Here is a 17362-nt window from a genome sequence, read left to right as displayed (position 1 = left end):
TAAAGTCATAAATGCCATCGGATTAATTTGCGTTATCAAACGACCGTGCTGCCAACTGCTTCCAGGTAAATCATATTTGATAGGAAATTTATTTAGGTAATATTGTCTCAGCCTGGTTCTTTCTTAGTTATTGAAATAACGTTTTATTTTTTAGATGTGAGAACTGGTAAACGATTTTAAAAAAAAAAGGTTCCATTCCATCTGAGAACCTACCTATTCGATCTTTAGACAAAGTGTTGTCCTCTTCACAAAGATCATCTCGAGAAGAAAGATCAAAACGAGTCAGACAGGCATCTATCTAGTACAAATATCTATTCAAGAGGTGTAATGATTGACTCAGAGCGAACAACGTCAACAATTAAGGAAGATGAAATCGAAATTAACACAGGTACAGCGATTCGTGCAGTTTTAGAAGCCATCCGAAATAGTCCAGAGTTACAGCGGGAACAATGACTGAAAATCAGCACAGAAAAGAAGGCTATTGAAGTGACCCCATCTGTATTAAGTGAAGGCAAAAAGTTACTTTGTATGACTTGATACAAACAAATCGCGATTTAAATGCATTCACTGGAATACCCACTCTAAATTTGTTGGAAATAATTTGTGAAGCTGCTAGTTTGTTAGAAAACAAAAATAGGAAACCATTATTGCTTCAGCTAAAACAACGTATTGTTCTAGTATTTGCTAAGTTAAAAACTGACCTTACTTTTCTTTGCCTTTCTGCTATATTTGGTGTCTCAGCAAACACATGGATATCTTCCAGATAACGGTGGAAGTTCTTTCTGAAGTATTAAAACCTTCAATCCCCTGGCCAGGAAGAGGTTCAAAATAGGATACCTGTATTTTAAGAAATTTCCTAAATTAAGAATTATTTTGGACTGCACAGAATTACTTTTACAACGAAGCAAGTGTCTTGTAATGACTTATTTCTCACTACAAAGGGGACTACACATTAAAAGTTATAATTGGAATAGCACCATCTGGTTTAAAGTCCTGTTTATGGTAGCTGTATCTCAAAGAAATTTTTATTCAGTCAAGATTATTGGACAAATTGACACCAAATGAGGATGCTATAATCGTAGATAAGGGCTTATTGATAGAAAATGAATGCATTTAAAAGAAAATCGAATTAATAAGACCGCCATTTTTGGGAAAAAGTTAATTTATTCCTAGTTCCTTATATGGACTTCTTAACTTTTGTTGTATGTTACTCACAGTAGCACTATCTTGTTCGGCGTAGCTTTCTTGTATATCCTCTTGGCAACCCTGTACAACCTCAAATTTTCGCAGTATTAATTCTAACCAAAAAATGATACATCTGTCCCTCTGCACATTTCACATTTGTTATTAAATTGGAGAATTTCTCTTGTATTAAGATGTGGTCTATTTGATCCTGGAATTTTCCATGTTCCTTTATATATATTCTTTCTCCTGAAATGTGTACCTATTATTTTCATGCCGTTTTCAAATGTTCTACTATTCTGATGAAAAGTAGTGAAGAAAAATGATATAATTCGAAGCAAAATAAAACTCAGTAAAATAATTAATTTATTTATTATAACTAACGATAATATTTACAGAACAAAAATAAAATCTGCTTAGCAGTATATTTCGATATTAATGCACTAGTTATTTTTGACATCATTTATGAAAACAATTTTTACAATTCGAAAATTAATATATTGGGTAGAAAGAACTTAGTTTTTCAACAAACATACACTGTTCTAAACGACTTAGAACCAATTATTTACATCGCAAACATTTATAGATACTACAGCCCACAGTTAAATTTACATTTTTGTGTCATGTGGAATGATAAAAGTTATTTAAGACCATTCTAAGAAAGTATTATGTAATAGCAAAATTTTTTAAGTAGGTAACTTCAACACTAAAAAGTTCAATTTGTAAGATTTGAATGAGTATAAAAATAAAATACTGTTGGAGGATCTAATATTATACTCTATAACCAATAAATTTAGAAGGGTTCATCAAATATTCATGAGAGAACCTGCTATCAAAACTCACCATCTCAAATTTCACCGATTAAAATGCTGGAGATGATATTAGAAATCATTGAGTGCGTCTATTGAGTACAGTAACCATTCTGGCTTTTTTCTTTAGTTTTTTTTTTTGAATAAAAATGGTGTAATTAAAGACTTTAAAATAATTTCCACCTTTCATAGCATAAATTTTAATTTTCAAACTAATTAGTGAATTTTACAAAATTTAAAGGCAGATAAGATAAAATAAGGACATAAAATGAAAATATTATGTCTTTTAACTTGAAATTTACGAATAACTACGACAAACATAATCAGAACGTGAAAATAAATCAATCGTAAATTAGATTGATTTCAGGAGGGACTGGAAGATCATGGAGTTCATAATATTAATAAAAATCCAGTAAATTCAAAACAGATTTTTTTGAACACTTATATTATTTTCCGTTGCAATCTTAAAAAAAAAACAAACCAACTTCCACGGGAGCAGAAGATCACAGAAGAAAATTTATCACTTCAAATCGCATCTTAAGAGAGAAAGAAACAATACACAATAAAATTTTAAATATACCAATTTTTGGGTCTTATAGACACTAACCAAAACAGTTTAGTGACTAAATAATTCAGATAGTGCTAAAGCCACATAAATGTTCAACAAATAGCTTTTATACTGCTATTCTATTTAGAGTTACTCTGTAAAAGGAATACATTAACCAGATTTGTATAGTCGTATGATTAAAATGGGTGCTTTGTAAATAAATGATCGTCAAACATTTTCGAACAATGTAGTTTGAACACTTTTCGCGAACGCGCTTTTTTATAACAACAATTTACAACATATTTAACATTTTTAGGAAAGTTTAATAAATACAATTCATTAAATATTACGTTGTTACAAAAAAAACGCATCTGGGAAGAATTATTGCTAAACATTTGTAGTACTCTACAATTTGGCTCGAAGAATAATAACGAAAAACTCAAATCCATTCTACCATTGAACACTTTCAGTTGTTCAATATTAGCTCTATACAAGTGTTACACTTAAAGTCAGCTCTGAATATATTCACACAGGAGTCTCTTAATTGACACGATACGCTAGACAGAAATTTTATAGAGAAGAAATTATTGGTTTTATTAGTTTGCTGTCAATTCCAGTGATTGAGAATTTAGCCGAGGCAGCTTGGCGTTGTAGTATGTTTTCCTCTCTAGATAATTTCTCTATACTATATTATGAAGATAAAACGAGTCAATCTTTAAATACATTTTTGAGCATTAACTCTTTATATTTATTATATAAGAATTTTAAAGAGGAGATTTATGAACAACTAAATAAACTATGCACCAAAAGCAATGAAATAAAAATGTTGTTTATATAATTTTGCCTGTATGTTTGACTGCTATGTAGAGGTTTCTTGCGACCCTGTAGATAAAATTATTGCACATCTCTTTTAGCTATAATTTTGTCTGATAATTTATCTATTTTTACCGACTTACATTAGACGTATATATATATAAATATATATATATATATATATATATATATATATATATATATATATATATATATATATATATGTATATATATATATATATATATATATATGTATATATATATGTATATATATATATATATATATATATATATATATATATATATATATATATATATATATGTCAATTAAATTATTTGAAAGATGTCGCCTCGATAGCTGAACTGACTAGAGATACACTTCGAAGTAGTTTATCAATTTCATAGTTTAAACAATAATCCAGCCTACTACAATTTGGAATTTTTTGGGAATCTTGTATGAGTCGAACATAGAAATCTTTTTATATAGGTAGAAATCACTACGTTCAATAGAATGAGGAATAATAAGTCACATATACTGCCTTCCTATTTATTATTATATGGAAATAAATAAATTGTTAGATTAGGCCATATTTAACGAGAAGTACTACTTTAGTGCAATCTAACAGGTTCTTATGCAACGCTTTAAAACTGTTAGATCTTGTGTTTATAGAATTGTTTTCGAAGTTAATTCAATATTTAACTACAGCAATTAGACATGTCCATTACAGTAGACTCCCGTAAGTTCGGTCTCCGCTTAGTTCGGCCGGCTGTCTGAGCATTAGTCACACACTTGGCGAGTGCCAGCAAGACGCGGGCAGGTAAAGCGCCCATCTTTACGGTAGACCAGTGACTCTTGTTTCACTTGCGATTTTTACTGTTTATATAGACAGTATACTTGTTGAGTGTGTGTAAAATAAACGTAAGTACACGTCGATGGAACAGAGACAACAAGCTCTGGAAAGATTGGACAAATGAGAATCCGTGCAAAGTATTTGCAGAGATTTAAACATGGGCAAAAGTACAATCAACGACTGGCGGCGCAATAGAAAAACTATCGAAGGCTTTTGTACACAGATTGAAACTGAAAAAGTTCTACAAAAGCGTTGCACACTGGGAAAAGCAAAACACGAATTGGTGGAAGATGCTCTGTGGTTGTGGTTCGTTCAAGAACGAAGACGAGGAACCCCGTTAAGTGGACCAATCCTAAAAGAGAAGGCTATGATCTTGCACTCTAAGCTTCAACCAGAAGAGGCGTTCTCGGCTAATGAGAGATGGCTCTCCCGATGGAAAAAGAGACACGAGGTACATTTTATTGGAGTTTGTGGCGAGAAGCTGTCAGCAGACCCAACAGCGGCCAAAAATTTTTCTGCAAAATTTTAAAAAATCATTGGTGACCAAAATTTGAGTCCAGAGCAAATCTATAACATCGACGAAACTGGGTTAAATTTTAGACTTCTGCCTAGAAAAAACTTTGCCACCCCACAAGAAACATCTGCGGCAGGATTTAAAGTCAGCAAAGAGAGGATAACGGTCGCCTTGTGTTCAAATGCCTCGGGGACCCACAAGATACCCCTATTTGTCATTGGCACAGAACATAAACATGGAAATTCTACCAGCGCATTACCGGTCGCAGAAATCAGCATGGATGGACACATATTTGTTCAGGGAATGGTTTGTGTGCGAATTTGTTCCGAAAGTGAAAAACCATTTGACAAAATTAAATCTGCTCATCAAAGCACTTCTACTGCTTGACAACTCGCCTACTCACCAGGAAGGTCTTCAGTGTGACGATGAAAAAGAAATTAAACTGCTGTTCCTGCCACCCAATGTAACCAGTCTTCAACAGCCAATGAACCAAGGGGTCATTGAGTGCTTCAAGAGAATGTATCGCCGAAAACTGCTTTCTGAAGTACTTTCCAAACTGGAGGCTGATGACAACTTAGACCTCTTAAAAGTGCTGATATCAGTACTAATATTAAGGATGTTATGTACATGCGGCCAAGGCATACGACTAAATTCCATCGTCGACGTTTGTAAAGTCTTGGAAAAAACTTTGGCCAAATATAGAAGATAAGATTGAACAAGCAAACACATCAGCAGATGAGCCAAACAACATACTTGTTAACGAACCTGATGACAATACAGCTCTATTGCACGACCTTCATCAACTACCGAACTGTGGTCCCATTGTTGAAGAAGATGTTTTGGAGTGTATTAATTTTGAAAAGGACCTACACAACGAGGTTTTGAACGACGACGGAATCGCCGTGTCATTCACCAAGAAAATGATAAGGATAACTACACAGATGCTGCTGAGAATGAAGAGGAAGATGAATAAAATAAAATGAGCCACGCTGAAGGCAAAGCAGCTTTGCAACTGGCAGCTACCTACGCCGAACAGCAAAATGAAGCAACTGCCATCGATGTAATGATTATTAAAAATTGGCGTGACTTTGCACATCAAAAATCATTAGAAAAATTCAGAAAAAAATGAATGACTTTTTTTTAAGTGTTTAAGAAGCCAAACCACCAATGTGCAATAATATTTTTAAATTTTATTAGGCCTAGAGTTCTTTAAGTATTGTTTTATAGTATTTTTGTAACAGTATATCTTTTCATATGTGTTAAATATATGGAGTATTTCTCTGTGTTGTCTTCTACTTAATGTATAAGTGTTTTGTTTTTGCTAGATCCATACAAACAATAAATGGGCAGTTTTTAGATAAGCATCGGTTAGTTCGACCACTTTTAAGTTCGGTTTAGGGTCCGGTACCGAGGTGGCCGAACTTACGAGAGTCTACTGTACTTCTTTTACAAAAAACGCACGAAAATTAAAAATATGTATTATAACATAATAAATTACCCGAGTGGAAATACTACCAGAATGAACACTAGCAGAAGACCAGATAGAATTTCTTAAAAAAAAACATGGTTAGTCAAAACTACTAATGAAATGGTGAGTAAAGATTTTCTCGATATGTTGATTACTATAAGCCATGTCAGCCATAATTTGACTACCAAACTTTTGTTTTGAAAGATACTTGAGATATACCGTGTTTGACCTGAGAAGATACTTTAGAAGACTTTCGTTCTAAACTTTGCGCCAAAATGTAACAGAGCCCTCTGTGGAGAATAGTCAGTAATTTCCACAAATTTGGACATACTCTTTGGAATCAGTAATCTTTATTTTAGCATCGTCTCTTGATATTATTTTAAAATTTTACCCTTCTGATTGTCAATTTGTTAAATTTATATATCTTCAATATTCAGTCTCGGATTATTGCTTTTGTTAAGTGTAGATATCTTTAACAGTCACTCATAAATTAGTACATCATCAATATTTTGTTTAGTTACTTCGTTATTAAAAAAAAATATTTGTAGGTCTGTTATTTCCACGTACTTTCAACATTACTATTAAAAACATCCTAAACATAAAAATAATTTTCTCATTACTACTAAGTATTGTCAATCTTAAGCTAGCAGTCAATTTCATTTTTAATGTCTTCTTCACATTCCGCATATTGATAAATTCAGAATGTTACAATACATTTCAATTCTGGACTATTTTTATTTTTAAGCTATTTTTTTCATTATTTCATCTTTAAAAATGATTTGATATGCTTGACGATTTGTGGCAATGTTCTTTCTGCTTCGTTTAATGGATTAGCTTCAGGGAATGATCAGCAATAATGATTTTAATTCTATGCAACCATCTTATTGGAACTCTTCTTCAAGATTAAGCTTTCTGTAAACTTTCTCTCTTCTAAAGAGCGTGCTAAATAAAGCATGTTAAATTATTTTATTGTTGGTGGTAATCTACCAAACCTGTACCTGTAAGTATTGTCGGACTATATTGTGTATTGGTTCTACATCGCGTTGAGAACAGATAAGTGGTTTGGACAGAGACTCGAATCACTTTGACGCTGGCAAACGAAGCTTTGGTTTATGTTAATAACAGAAATGACAGCGTGGAGAATAAGTACTGTGGATGGGTAGATAACTGCATAAAAATAACTGGGGTAAAAGTAACTAACTATTGTTTAGGTCGATGAAACTACAGGAAAGCCTTTTAGGCCAGTGTTGGAGCAGCGTTGAAACCACAGTGTGGAGATAATGGATGGCTTAGTCGCTAATAAGTCAATAAGTTGCCCATTATACAGACTTCTGACATCAAGCGACACCCAGGTTTCATTATTAGCTTTCTATCGGCATATCAATCTCCGCTATGAATGAACATACATTCTCTAGCTACTTGACACGAGTAGACATGGAACCAACGGTCACAAGCAAACAAGGAAAAGAAAAAATGCAGCCTCAGTCCTCATGAAACTACGGAACTAAATCAAGTTAGAGGCTATACTTCCAATTAGAATGCAGAGCACATACTGAAAAATAGCCAGGAACATCGCGATTAAGTTCAGTAAGGATCAAATAAGGGCCAGTGAACATGGGTGTCGTAGCGAGAAAAAGCAGAGTCTCGACCCAAAAATACTCATCAACGGGCGTCATAACCTATCCTATAAACAATGATGTAGGGTATGCAGAAAAGATCTTTAAGTCGCAATGTGGAAAGGTCTACGAGGCTCCATTAAAATCTATCTTTTTGGAGACCTTCCTCAAGATATTGACGCAATATCCTCTAAAAACAAGCCGTCTATCTTATGTCTTTCTAGACAGGTCACGAGAGCTATTTGAAATGTTTTTATTGATAGTGATAATCTATCAAATTTCTAGAATTGATTAATTTTTGAAGCAAAGCAAAGCGGATTTTTGGATGAAGATCGAAATGTGAAAAAGTGAAAGATATGGTAGTTAATATAGGTCTTTTCAAAGGCTGGGCTGTACGTGACGACAAGCAGTGCGTATTTTAAATTTTATTGTACGGAATTTATGTTTAAATTCTCACTCTTGGGTCACCAATCAAAAAAACTGGAGGCCCTGAGACGTGGTGTTTTCTCTTAGTCGTTTATCTGTTAGAGATATCGTGATATGACTACACACTACATACATGAGTTGGTTTTTCCAATGTTCCTTTATTGCTCTCTACAATCAGGCATTTTCGCACATTCTGACAGTAGAACACCTTTGGTAATGACAATGTGGTAAGTGTATCTTGTAGAAGATCTGCCTTTAACTATTTTACCTTCGACCTTTTCCTATATGGTAAGCTTTGCTAGACAATTCCTTCAAAAAACGTGACGAAAATACCCTATTATTTACACGGTTACTTGTGTTTTAGGCTCATATAAACAATTACTCCATTGGACCAAATTACAGAAAATAAAAACGGGATGTGGCACTCCGGGAGTAACCGAAGAGGAGAAACATAGCTTTCTTATCGTTTACGCACGGAGCGATGGTATTCCGAAACACGCATGTGACTGCGTTTAGTACTACACGTACTGTGTGGTCGCGCGATCCTCTATATACTTCTAAAAGATTCTGAAAATATTGGGTAGAAAATGTATATTTTCAAATTCATTGAAATACCTCTTCCTAGAATATTTACGTCAGGCTATGAGGAACGAGAAGCTATTCAACTGATTTTATAGAGATAGATGAAACATCGAAGAGACATTATAAGAAGAAGACTAGATTTTTCACTACTGTTTTAACAAATTCTGTGATCCCTGCACACAATCATTTTTGCATTAAAGTTTGTTATTTGGGTATAAGAACATACACGTGTATATTTTTGCAAAAATACTAAGGTTTGCCTAAATACTAGGGCTCTATTATTCGACACTGAAGACAATTTGTAGCGAATCAAAAGAGACATCTTAAATTGCAGTAGTTACTTACTGAACAACATTTCTACATTTAAAACATCACGTCAATAAAATTTATATATTTTCAATTCAATAGTTTAATATACTACACCAACCATTTATTTTTACACACGCTGATAGGACTCCTGTGGTATAATATTTAAAGAGCGACAATTAAATGAACATGTTGTAAAAGTTGCACTTAAGATTAAATCATCTTTGGGGTTACATGAAAACTATAAAATGTTTTTCTGCTAGATAAAAAGTACAATTTATATAGTTTTTAAGGCGATTGCCAATAATAATTATTGTGCCAAGATAATTCAGTTTTATGAGTATTTTGTCAAATAGGAATTGGCCAGAGAAGATAAAAATAAAATATTGTATGACCGTTTTGAGTATAAAGTTGTTATTACTAAAAGAATTCTAAACAATATTCATATTTTTAAAATATTTGCTCATTTCTTAATTATTTTTTTGTAACTTATCTGACAGTTGACGTTTGATTTGATGAATGACGTTTGACAGATGCCTGTGATAGATGACGTTTGAACAAAACACATGAAAAGAAGATGAATTAATAAATAGAACAACACGACGAATTGACCAGTGGAACAAGACGAAAATAATATAATCACGTGCGATGTACAGATTAAGACAGACCATCGAGAATTGTGCTAGAGGCAAAGTCAGTTGAAAATGCACGGACGGTCATCGAGGAGATGAAGTAAGAGCAGATGGCTGTGTCCATCCCAAGAAATATTTGGTCATGTTCAGTCTTCCCAACGTTTTAATGGAGTATCCCTTGTACAGAACAAAGGCAATATAACATAGTTTACAAAGAATACTAAATGATGAATTAATAAAAAAAAAAAGATTTCATATTTATATTGCATAAATGCAGTAAACAAACTGTTAAACTTTAAATCTTATGTCATACATTACGAAATTGAAGCATAAATAAATAATAATGACAAATTTACGCAGCAAATATTTATACTATATTCAAAATATTAATTAAACTACAAAATCGTCATAAAATAAAACATGTATAAAATGTAAAAGACTGTTTTTAACGAGGAAATATCTTTAATTTGGAAATGAACCAACTGCTTCTAATAAAAATGTTAAGCAGATAAATCATTTCGTTGCTTTCCTCGGTGACTAGTATACTCTATACTGAGCTAAGTTTACATTAATGAAATGAATTGAAACTGTTACGTGAATTTACCGATAAATAATTTTATGGTGTCTAAAACTGCAGAAAACGGAATTATCTTCTTCTAGCATTTCTTATTCCCTGTAAGAGCGTCGGATATTATCTTCAAGAAATATAATATAATGTAGAGTTACTCTTTAGAGCAATTGTCATTGAGCCTGCTGGAAAAGTTAGAGAATATAATATGGCACAGTAAGTATTGAGCCTAAAGGCCTAGAGATGATTTGTTTATCCAGACAGTAGATGAATTGACATATCTAATTCGCGAACAATTCGTCTAAAAGCGGCTTATAAAGCCCAGTTCGATCCAAACACAGACAATAAGTGTTTTATTAATTTCTAATTGAACTGAGTGCTTCGGAGGGCACGTAAAGCTATCGGTCCCGGCTCTGTAAGAAGGCGATAACACCTAAGCCAGAAAATCCATATAACACTTGCCAGCAAGATAAATAAAATCATTTCATGAGTATCCGTTAGAATTTTAATATTGGAACGAATAATCACCTATAATAAGTTCTGCAGCATAACTTCTAATTCAATAAACTTATCTTTTTCTTGTAGTTTCGGATGTTGGCGATCATCATGGCAATCTGTATTTTGCAAACTGCTGCTCTGAAACTGGTTGTTGTGTTGAACCATGTACATAGAATTTTCAGCCAGGCTGAAATCTTTGGCTATCTTTGGCTGTTCCTCATGATGTGACCGAATTAATCATTTTTTGTCTGTTTTTATTATGGTTAACAACTTTTTTCCTTTTTGCATTAATAAAACGTTCTGGTTAGTAACGTGGTCGGTATAGGATATCTTCAGGATTCTACGATAAAGTCACATTTCGAAAATCTCAATTTTCATGCAGGTAGCGTCTGTGAGAGTCCACGACTCAATTGAATCCGTACAACAGTATAGGAAAGATATAACATCGTGGTAACCTGATTTTTATGGGTACTGATAAATCGGGGCATTTGAATAGTTTTGCCATTTTTTGAAATGCAGATCTTGCTTTCTCTATCCTAGATTTTATTTCTAGGGAATGGTACCAATTTTCATTGACGTTCGTACCAAGGTACGTGTATGTTATCACTCTTTCTATTAGTTGACCATTCACACTCATTCTTTTAATTTGCTGTTCCTTCTTAGAGATCATCATACATTTTGTTTTTTAATGTTCAGTGAAAGTGCATATCTCTGACTCACTTCTGTGACTATATTCATTAACTCTTGGAGGGCTTCATAACTGTCCGCGAATACCACCGTGTCATCCACGTATCTGATGTTATTGATACTTCTTCTTCTTCTTCTTAGTCGTTAACCTGATGCAGGTATCGTGATATCATGAAGCTATTAGCTAAATTTCCCAATGTTCCTCCACGTTTTTCTATCTTCTGCCATTCTAGCACATTCTGACAATGGAGCGCCAATGGTAGCAACAATATGGTCCGTGTATCGTGTGGGAGATGTGTGGGAGTGTTATTGATACATTCTCCGTTAATTCGAATTCCGGCCTCAACATCTACTGCCTCTTGAAAGATTTCCTCAGAGTATATGTTAAACAGCAAGGGTCATAGTATACATCCCTGTCGGACCCCACGTTTGATAGACGATGTTTGATTCCAGTAAAGATTGCTAATAATTCTTAGATCACAGGTGTTTATTCCAATATTTGTTAATATCTCTATTAGCTTGTCGTGTTTTACTGTATCAAATGCTTTATGGTAATCAATGAAGCATGCATAAATATCGCAATTCACATCTCTACACCGTTGAAATAGCACTTGTACGCTAAAGAGAGCCTCTCTCGTACCCACTGCGTTCCAAAAACCAAACTGTGTACGGATGATTTTTTTGAAGTAAACTTATACCCAAGTAAAATAATTAATCATGAAAACCTATCATATATCTTGGTATCGCAATGTTAACGGTTCAAATTCCCACGAAGAAAGGCTTTTTCTTTAATTAAATGAATAATTCAAATCAGCAGGTCAGATAGACAAGCGGGGCAGGCGGTCGACTATTTCGCTAAAGCGAAATGCTGTAGTGGGTTAGTCTTGACCCGGTGTGCAGAAAAATAAAAAGGTTAACATAGTAGTTTAAAATTCGATATGAATCTGCAACTTAGACTAGAATATGCTGGTGTGTGATCGGCCTATAGTGGAACAGAGCGACAAGAGATAAGGGCTTGCGGATACTCCTCCATAGATCCCCACCGAAAGGGCGTGACGCCTAATATACCGGTGTATATATAATTTGAATGATAATTTGGGATATGAGGACAAGACTAAATAAAAAGTTAATCGGGAAGCCGAACAAAAAGACAAGATAAGAGACTTTGCAAATGTATACATTATGCTGTTGAAATAAAAGGAGAACAGATGATATAAAGGTGTCTGAGATGTTCCACAAGGAGACTCGCCGAGGTCGTAAGATGTCCACAATAAACCTAAGATTTTCTTATGGGAAAATAGCCCAATTTGAGCCAGAAGTCTCATAGCCTATCTACTCTGAATATCTTCAAGATAGTTCAAGACGGGTATCTGTAAGGTTTCGTTCAGCCACACATTTTTTAAACGCAATATTATAAAATTCAAGACGGGCCTGGGGCTTCGAATTGGAATTCGCGTATGAATTGAGTACGAGAAATGGTCTTGCGACTAATTAGGCTCAATACTACATTTATAAAAATAAAATTTTAAGATATAATAAACTATAATAATAAAATTTTTAAAAACCAAGAAAACTATTTTAAATATATGTATATATATATATATATATATATATATATATATATATTTGTTTTAATGACTTATTTTGTATATTCAAATAGAATGAAGGCAGTGCTAACGATTACAAATAAAACCATTTAAAAAAACCTGAAATATTTTCCCCACAAAATCATATTTTAGTAGTACGTACTAGCTATCAACAAAAATGTACAAAATATACATCACCTACATTAGCTCGAGTGCAACTTTTACAAATAATTCTAAAATTCAACACGGAGTACGGCTTCTTTTTTAAAAAAATAAATATAATAAAAACATAATAAATAACTTCCCGATCTTTTCTGCCATCTATATACAATTTTTTACCGCTCAATTTTTGGGGGTAAATTTGTACAATACCGAAACTTTAGCCGTGTTTAGAATAGATTATAGATTTAACAGCGTATCACCAAAAGTTTAAAATTCAATTTTAAATAAAATATAATTACACACATTATTTTTATTGTAAGTTATCGCCAAATATTTAAATTTGTTTATACTTAGAAATTATATTCATCTACTCTTAAAGTACAATAGTAGTTCTTCTAATAGAACGTTAGTTCAAACCAATCAATCTGAGGAAGATATTTCTCAGATAAGCGTTCAATAACAAAATTGGAGGTTACACCCTTACTGGTCCACTAATTGAGGGCTTTCATTTGAAACATTAGCTATCTGTATTTCGACGAATATTTTTTCTATAATTATTCTCATTTAAAAATTTCCTTTTTTGTCACCAATTTTCAAATATGTCGTCCATGTTGATTGTGATGTCACCTTTCAACAAATGTTGCCAAGTTTTCAAAAAATATTTCTTTCAAAATTAGTAATTCACTACGGCATTGTTGTATAACTGTTAAATATTTTGTTTTATTATCAGTTACAACTTATTTATATCCGGTTTACAAAAACACACTTTGTAAGCATTTCTTCGCAAGTAGTAACATATGTTCTATTATATAGTATTATTTAAAAAAAATTATTCAAATTATTATTTTAAATATAAATTTAACATTTTCACTCCGTAAAAAGCAATTATTAATATGGCAACAATGTATATATATTACAGGATCCAACTTGTAAATACAATACATTTTGGAGACAGCTATCGCCGTATTCCCGCCCACTTCCGCCAATCCTAACGGTCCAAGGCATGCTCCTCCAAACCTCTCGATTCCATCGCTCTTCTAATTCCTTCATTCCATGAGCGTCGAGGTCTACCTCTTTTTCTTCTTCCAGAGGGCTTCCATCTGTGAAGCTTTTGGGGCCAACGTTCGTCAGGCAATCTCAATAGGTGTCCTAACCATTTTAAATCTCTTCTTTTATTCTGTCAATGACCGTTTCTGTAGCATTTATGTTATTTCTTATAGATTCGTTGGTCTCCTTTCCAACCTTGATATTCTAGCAGTTCTTCTCAAATAATCCATTTTAACTACCAACAATCTTCTCTTCAGGTCTGCATTAATTGTCCATACTTCAGAGCCATAACAAAGAACTGATTCAACCATGGTTTGCCCTATTATTTTTTTGTTCCTGTTGCGATCCCACCATAAGGAGTTCAGACATCCTACAATTTTACGTCCCTGATTAATTCGGTGTTTAATTTCGGTTTCTCATAAGCCGTTCTTATCAAATAAATAATATTTAAATATTTACCTAAATATTTAAATTTTTCCACTTGTTTGATTTCCACGTTCTCGCCTATCAACACTTCAAACCTTGCATCTGAATTGATAACTAAATATTCTGTTTTCTTCATGCTGACTTGTAACCCCCATTTTACATATTCTCTATATAGACGCATTATAATAATTTGTAGATCATAAGAATCTTGAGCTAGGTCGACTTGGCCATCCGCAAAGTTCAGGGAGAACAGTGTACGTCATTTCCTATGGGGATTCCCATTCCCTGGCAGTGGTTTTTCCAATTTTAGAGGGCTCAGACTACGGAAGCATGAAGAACTATCACTAAACTAAAGAAAAATACTCATAACTCCTTAAGCAATTTAATTCCTATAGAAAAGTGGGAAAATCACTATAAAAATTTACTCCAAGAATCCAGATTGGAATATATGGGAGAGGAATAGAGTATGGAGAGACAAACAAATAGTAACATTAATATTACTAACAACGAGGTCAGTACTGCGTTAATTAAAATGAAAAACAGGCGATCTCCAGGACCTGGCAATATAGCTGTAGAGTTACTTAAAGCAGGAGGTCCACTCCTAATAGAACGAATAACTTTTCTAATGAATCAATGCTGCCAACAAATTCAAGTACCATCTGAATGGAAAACCGCTCACCAAGTGTCCATCTTTAAAAAGGGTAATCGAAAAGATCCTAACTGCTACAAAGGATTAAGTGTCCTGCCTACTTTCGGGAGATTGTTTGGAAAGATAATAAATGGAAAAATACAAGATGATGTAGGAAATCTAATTAGCGAAGCCAAAGTGGATTTACGCCTGGTAGATCTTGCACTGATAACTTGTTTATACTCCAACAATTATTAGAAAAAAGAATAACGGTTGGTACCGAAGTACATCTAGCCTTCATCGACCTAGAAAAGGCGTATGATACATACTTAAATTGTAGCACGCTTTACAGTAACTCGGCATTAGTCCATACCTTTTAGGAATAATCAGAAGTATACAGGGATAACGACAAGGATACAGTAAGTCACACTTACTGTTTAATTTATATATTCAGGCAGCCCTCTAAAACTGGCAACAATGTACATGATTTTGTAAGCAGTTGTATATTTTTATGACACTTTCTATGATAATTTCCAAACATTTTATTACTTTTTAAATTTTCTGCAATTTTCATGGTTGCCGGAACAAATCAAGAAAAAATTCTTGAAAAAAAGTTTTTTATAAATCCCCGGGCAGCCAGAATTTTGCCGCGAAGACAAATTTATTTATAGAAATTAAAAAAATGTGTCAAGTCGAAAAATATAGTTATATGTATTTGTTTTATAGTGGCAAACTGTAGTTAATTTAATTTTTAACCACATTTTAGACTGAAACATAAAAAATCTCATCTTTATAATAATATTAAAACTTTTGGTGATACATGCTAAACAAAACTATGGCGATCTCAATTGCAATGATTCGTCGACAACGTTTCGATATTCTAAAAATTCTTGACTGACTCGTTATGGGCATAACGATAATAGGTCATTTCCTAGAGGTCCGCAAAATGCAAAAACTATTAATTTATACCGCCGTTAACTGTACAAATGGGCAGAGAGTAAACAATGGCAGTGCTTCGTCACTTTCGAAGAAATCTCTTAATTCTCATAAAGGTTGCGATAAACAGGTAATAGTATGTCTAAGTTTTGGTTGAGGGGTTACTCTGAGTATAATAGAAAATTTGATCCCACACAAAGTTTACAACTTGCTATTAAATAGGATGGGGTCATTCGTTCATTTACGATCTTGACCGAAAATTTGAATGCAACAACAGACTCTTCATAACTAAATTCTCATAGATCATAATAGATTGAGTAAAAAAGTGGTTGAAAAAATTATATATGTTCTACAACATCGGCTCAGTTAACAAGAATATCCGAAATTCGGATATACTCCTCTACTATAGCTTGTGAAGAGCACCTATAACGAACATGAATCATTTTAAGTTACCGTTAATGGGAATTAATAGTTTAAAGATCTGTGTAAATAGTGATATAACCAAATCTTTTGAAAGAGGGATTACATAGAAAAAAAAATACTTATATAGAAATATATGAAACGTTAATTGTAAACGTTAAAGGTGGTTTCACGGAATGCTAATACAAGATACAGATAGTATTATACTGTAAGCAATTTACTAAACCATTTTTTATTCATCCTGCTTATTGATTTGTAAAATGTAAAGTAATTTTGAGTCTCCTCTTTACCAATTTTTAAATAAAAGCTCGCATCTTTTACTCAATCTCCATCGGCACAGATACATATAGTCGTTTTGGTGAATTAACAATTTTGCATTGTTAGTAAAAAAAATATACTCTGGGAACTGGCCTGAACTGGGTTACTCTGTGAAAGAGAGGGAGGGGGCTATTTGTACTTCGAGAGAGAGGAAACGCCCTCCCCTTCCGATAAGGCGAGTTGCACTAGAGTTCATAAGCTTTCTCGGCTTTGGTAGAACAATATGTAGCCGGTTTCAGACGATTTTTGGGTGTCTGCAGTCAGGCCGTAGAAGTCTTCTATTGTAGAAGCGTCAATTTTCTAAAAAAAAAGAATACAGAAAAATATTAATAAGAAGAAA

General features: G+C 33.3%; 1 protein-coding gene across 2 annotated transcripts in view; it reads right to left on the bottom strand.

Moving 5' to 3' along the window:
• The window catches only part of Usp12-46 (Ubiquitin-specific protease 12/46), a 235393-nt gene that overhangs the window by 193327 nt on the left and 24704 nt on the right, over positions 1-17362 (bottom strand). The window contains exon 8 of one of the 2 annotated variants that reach the window (XR_011950403.1): positions 14265-17322. Coding sequence is in view for 1 of the 2 variants with exons in the window: in XM_072527321.1 (XP_072383422.1) it covers positions 17215-17322 (108 nt within the window). In the remaining variant the exon portion in view is untranslated. Of the gene's footprint in view, positions 1-13800; positions 17323-17362 lie in introns of those variants that run through there. The other variant, XM_072527321.1, reaches the window with a different exon arrangement.

Source organism: Diabrotica undecimpunctata, chromosome 3, assembly GCF_040954645.1.
Source record: "Diabrotica undecimpunctata isolate CICGRU chromosome 3, icDiaUnde3, whole genome shotgun sequence".
Taxonomy (NCBI): domain Eukaryota; kingdom Metazoa; phylum Arthropoda; class Insecta; order Coleoptera; family Chrysomelidae; genus Diabrotica; species Diabrotica undecimpunctata.
Note: the sequence above shows the minus strand (reverse complement) of the source record. Positions and strands in the feature narration are given on the sequence as shown.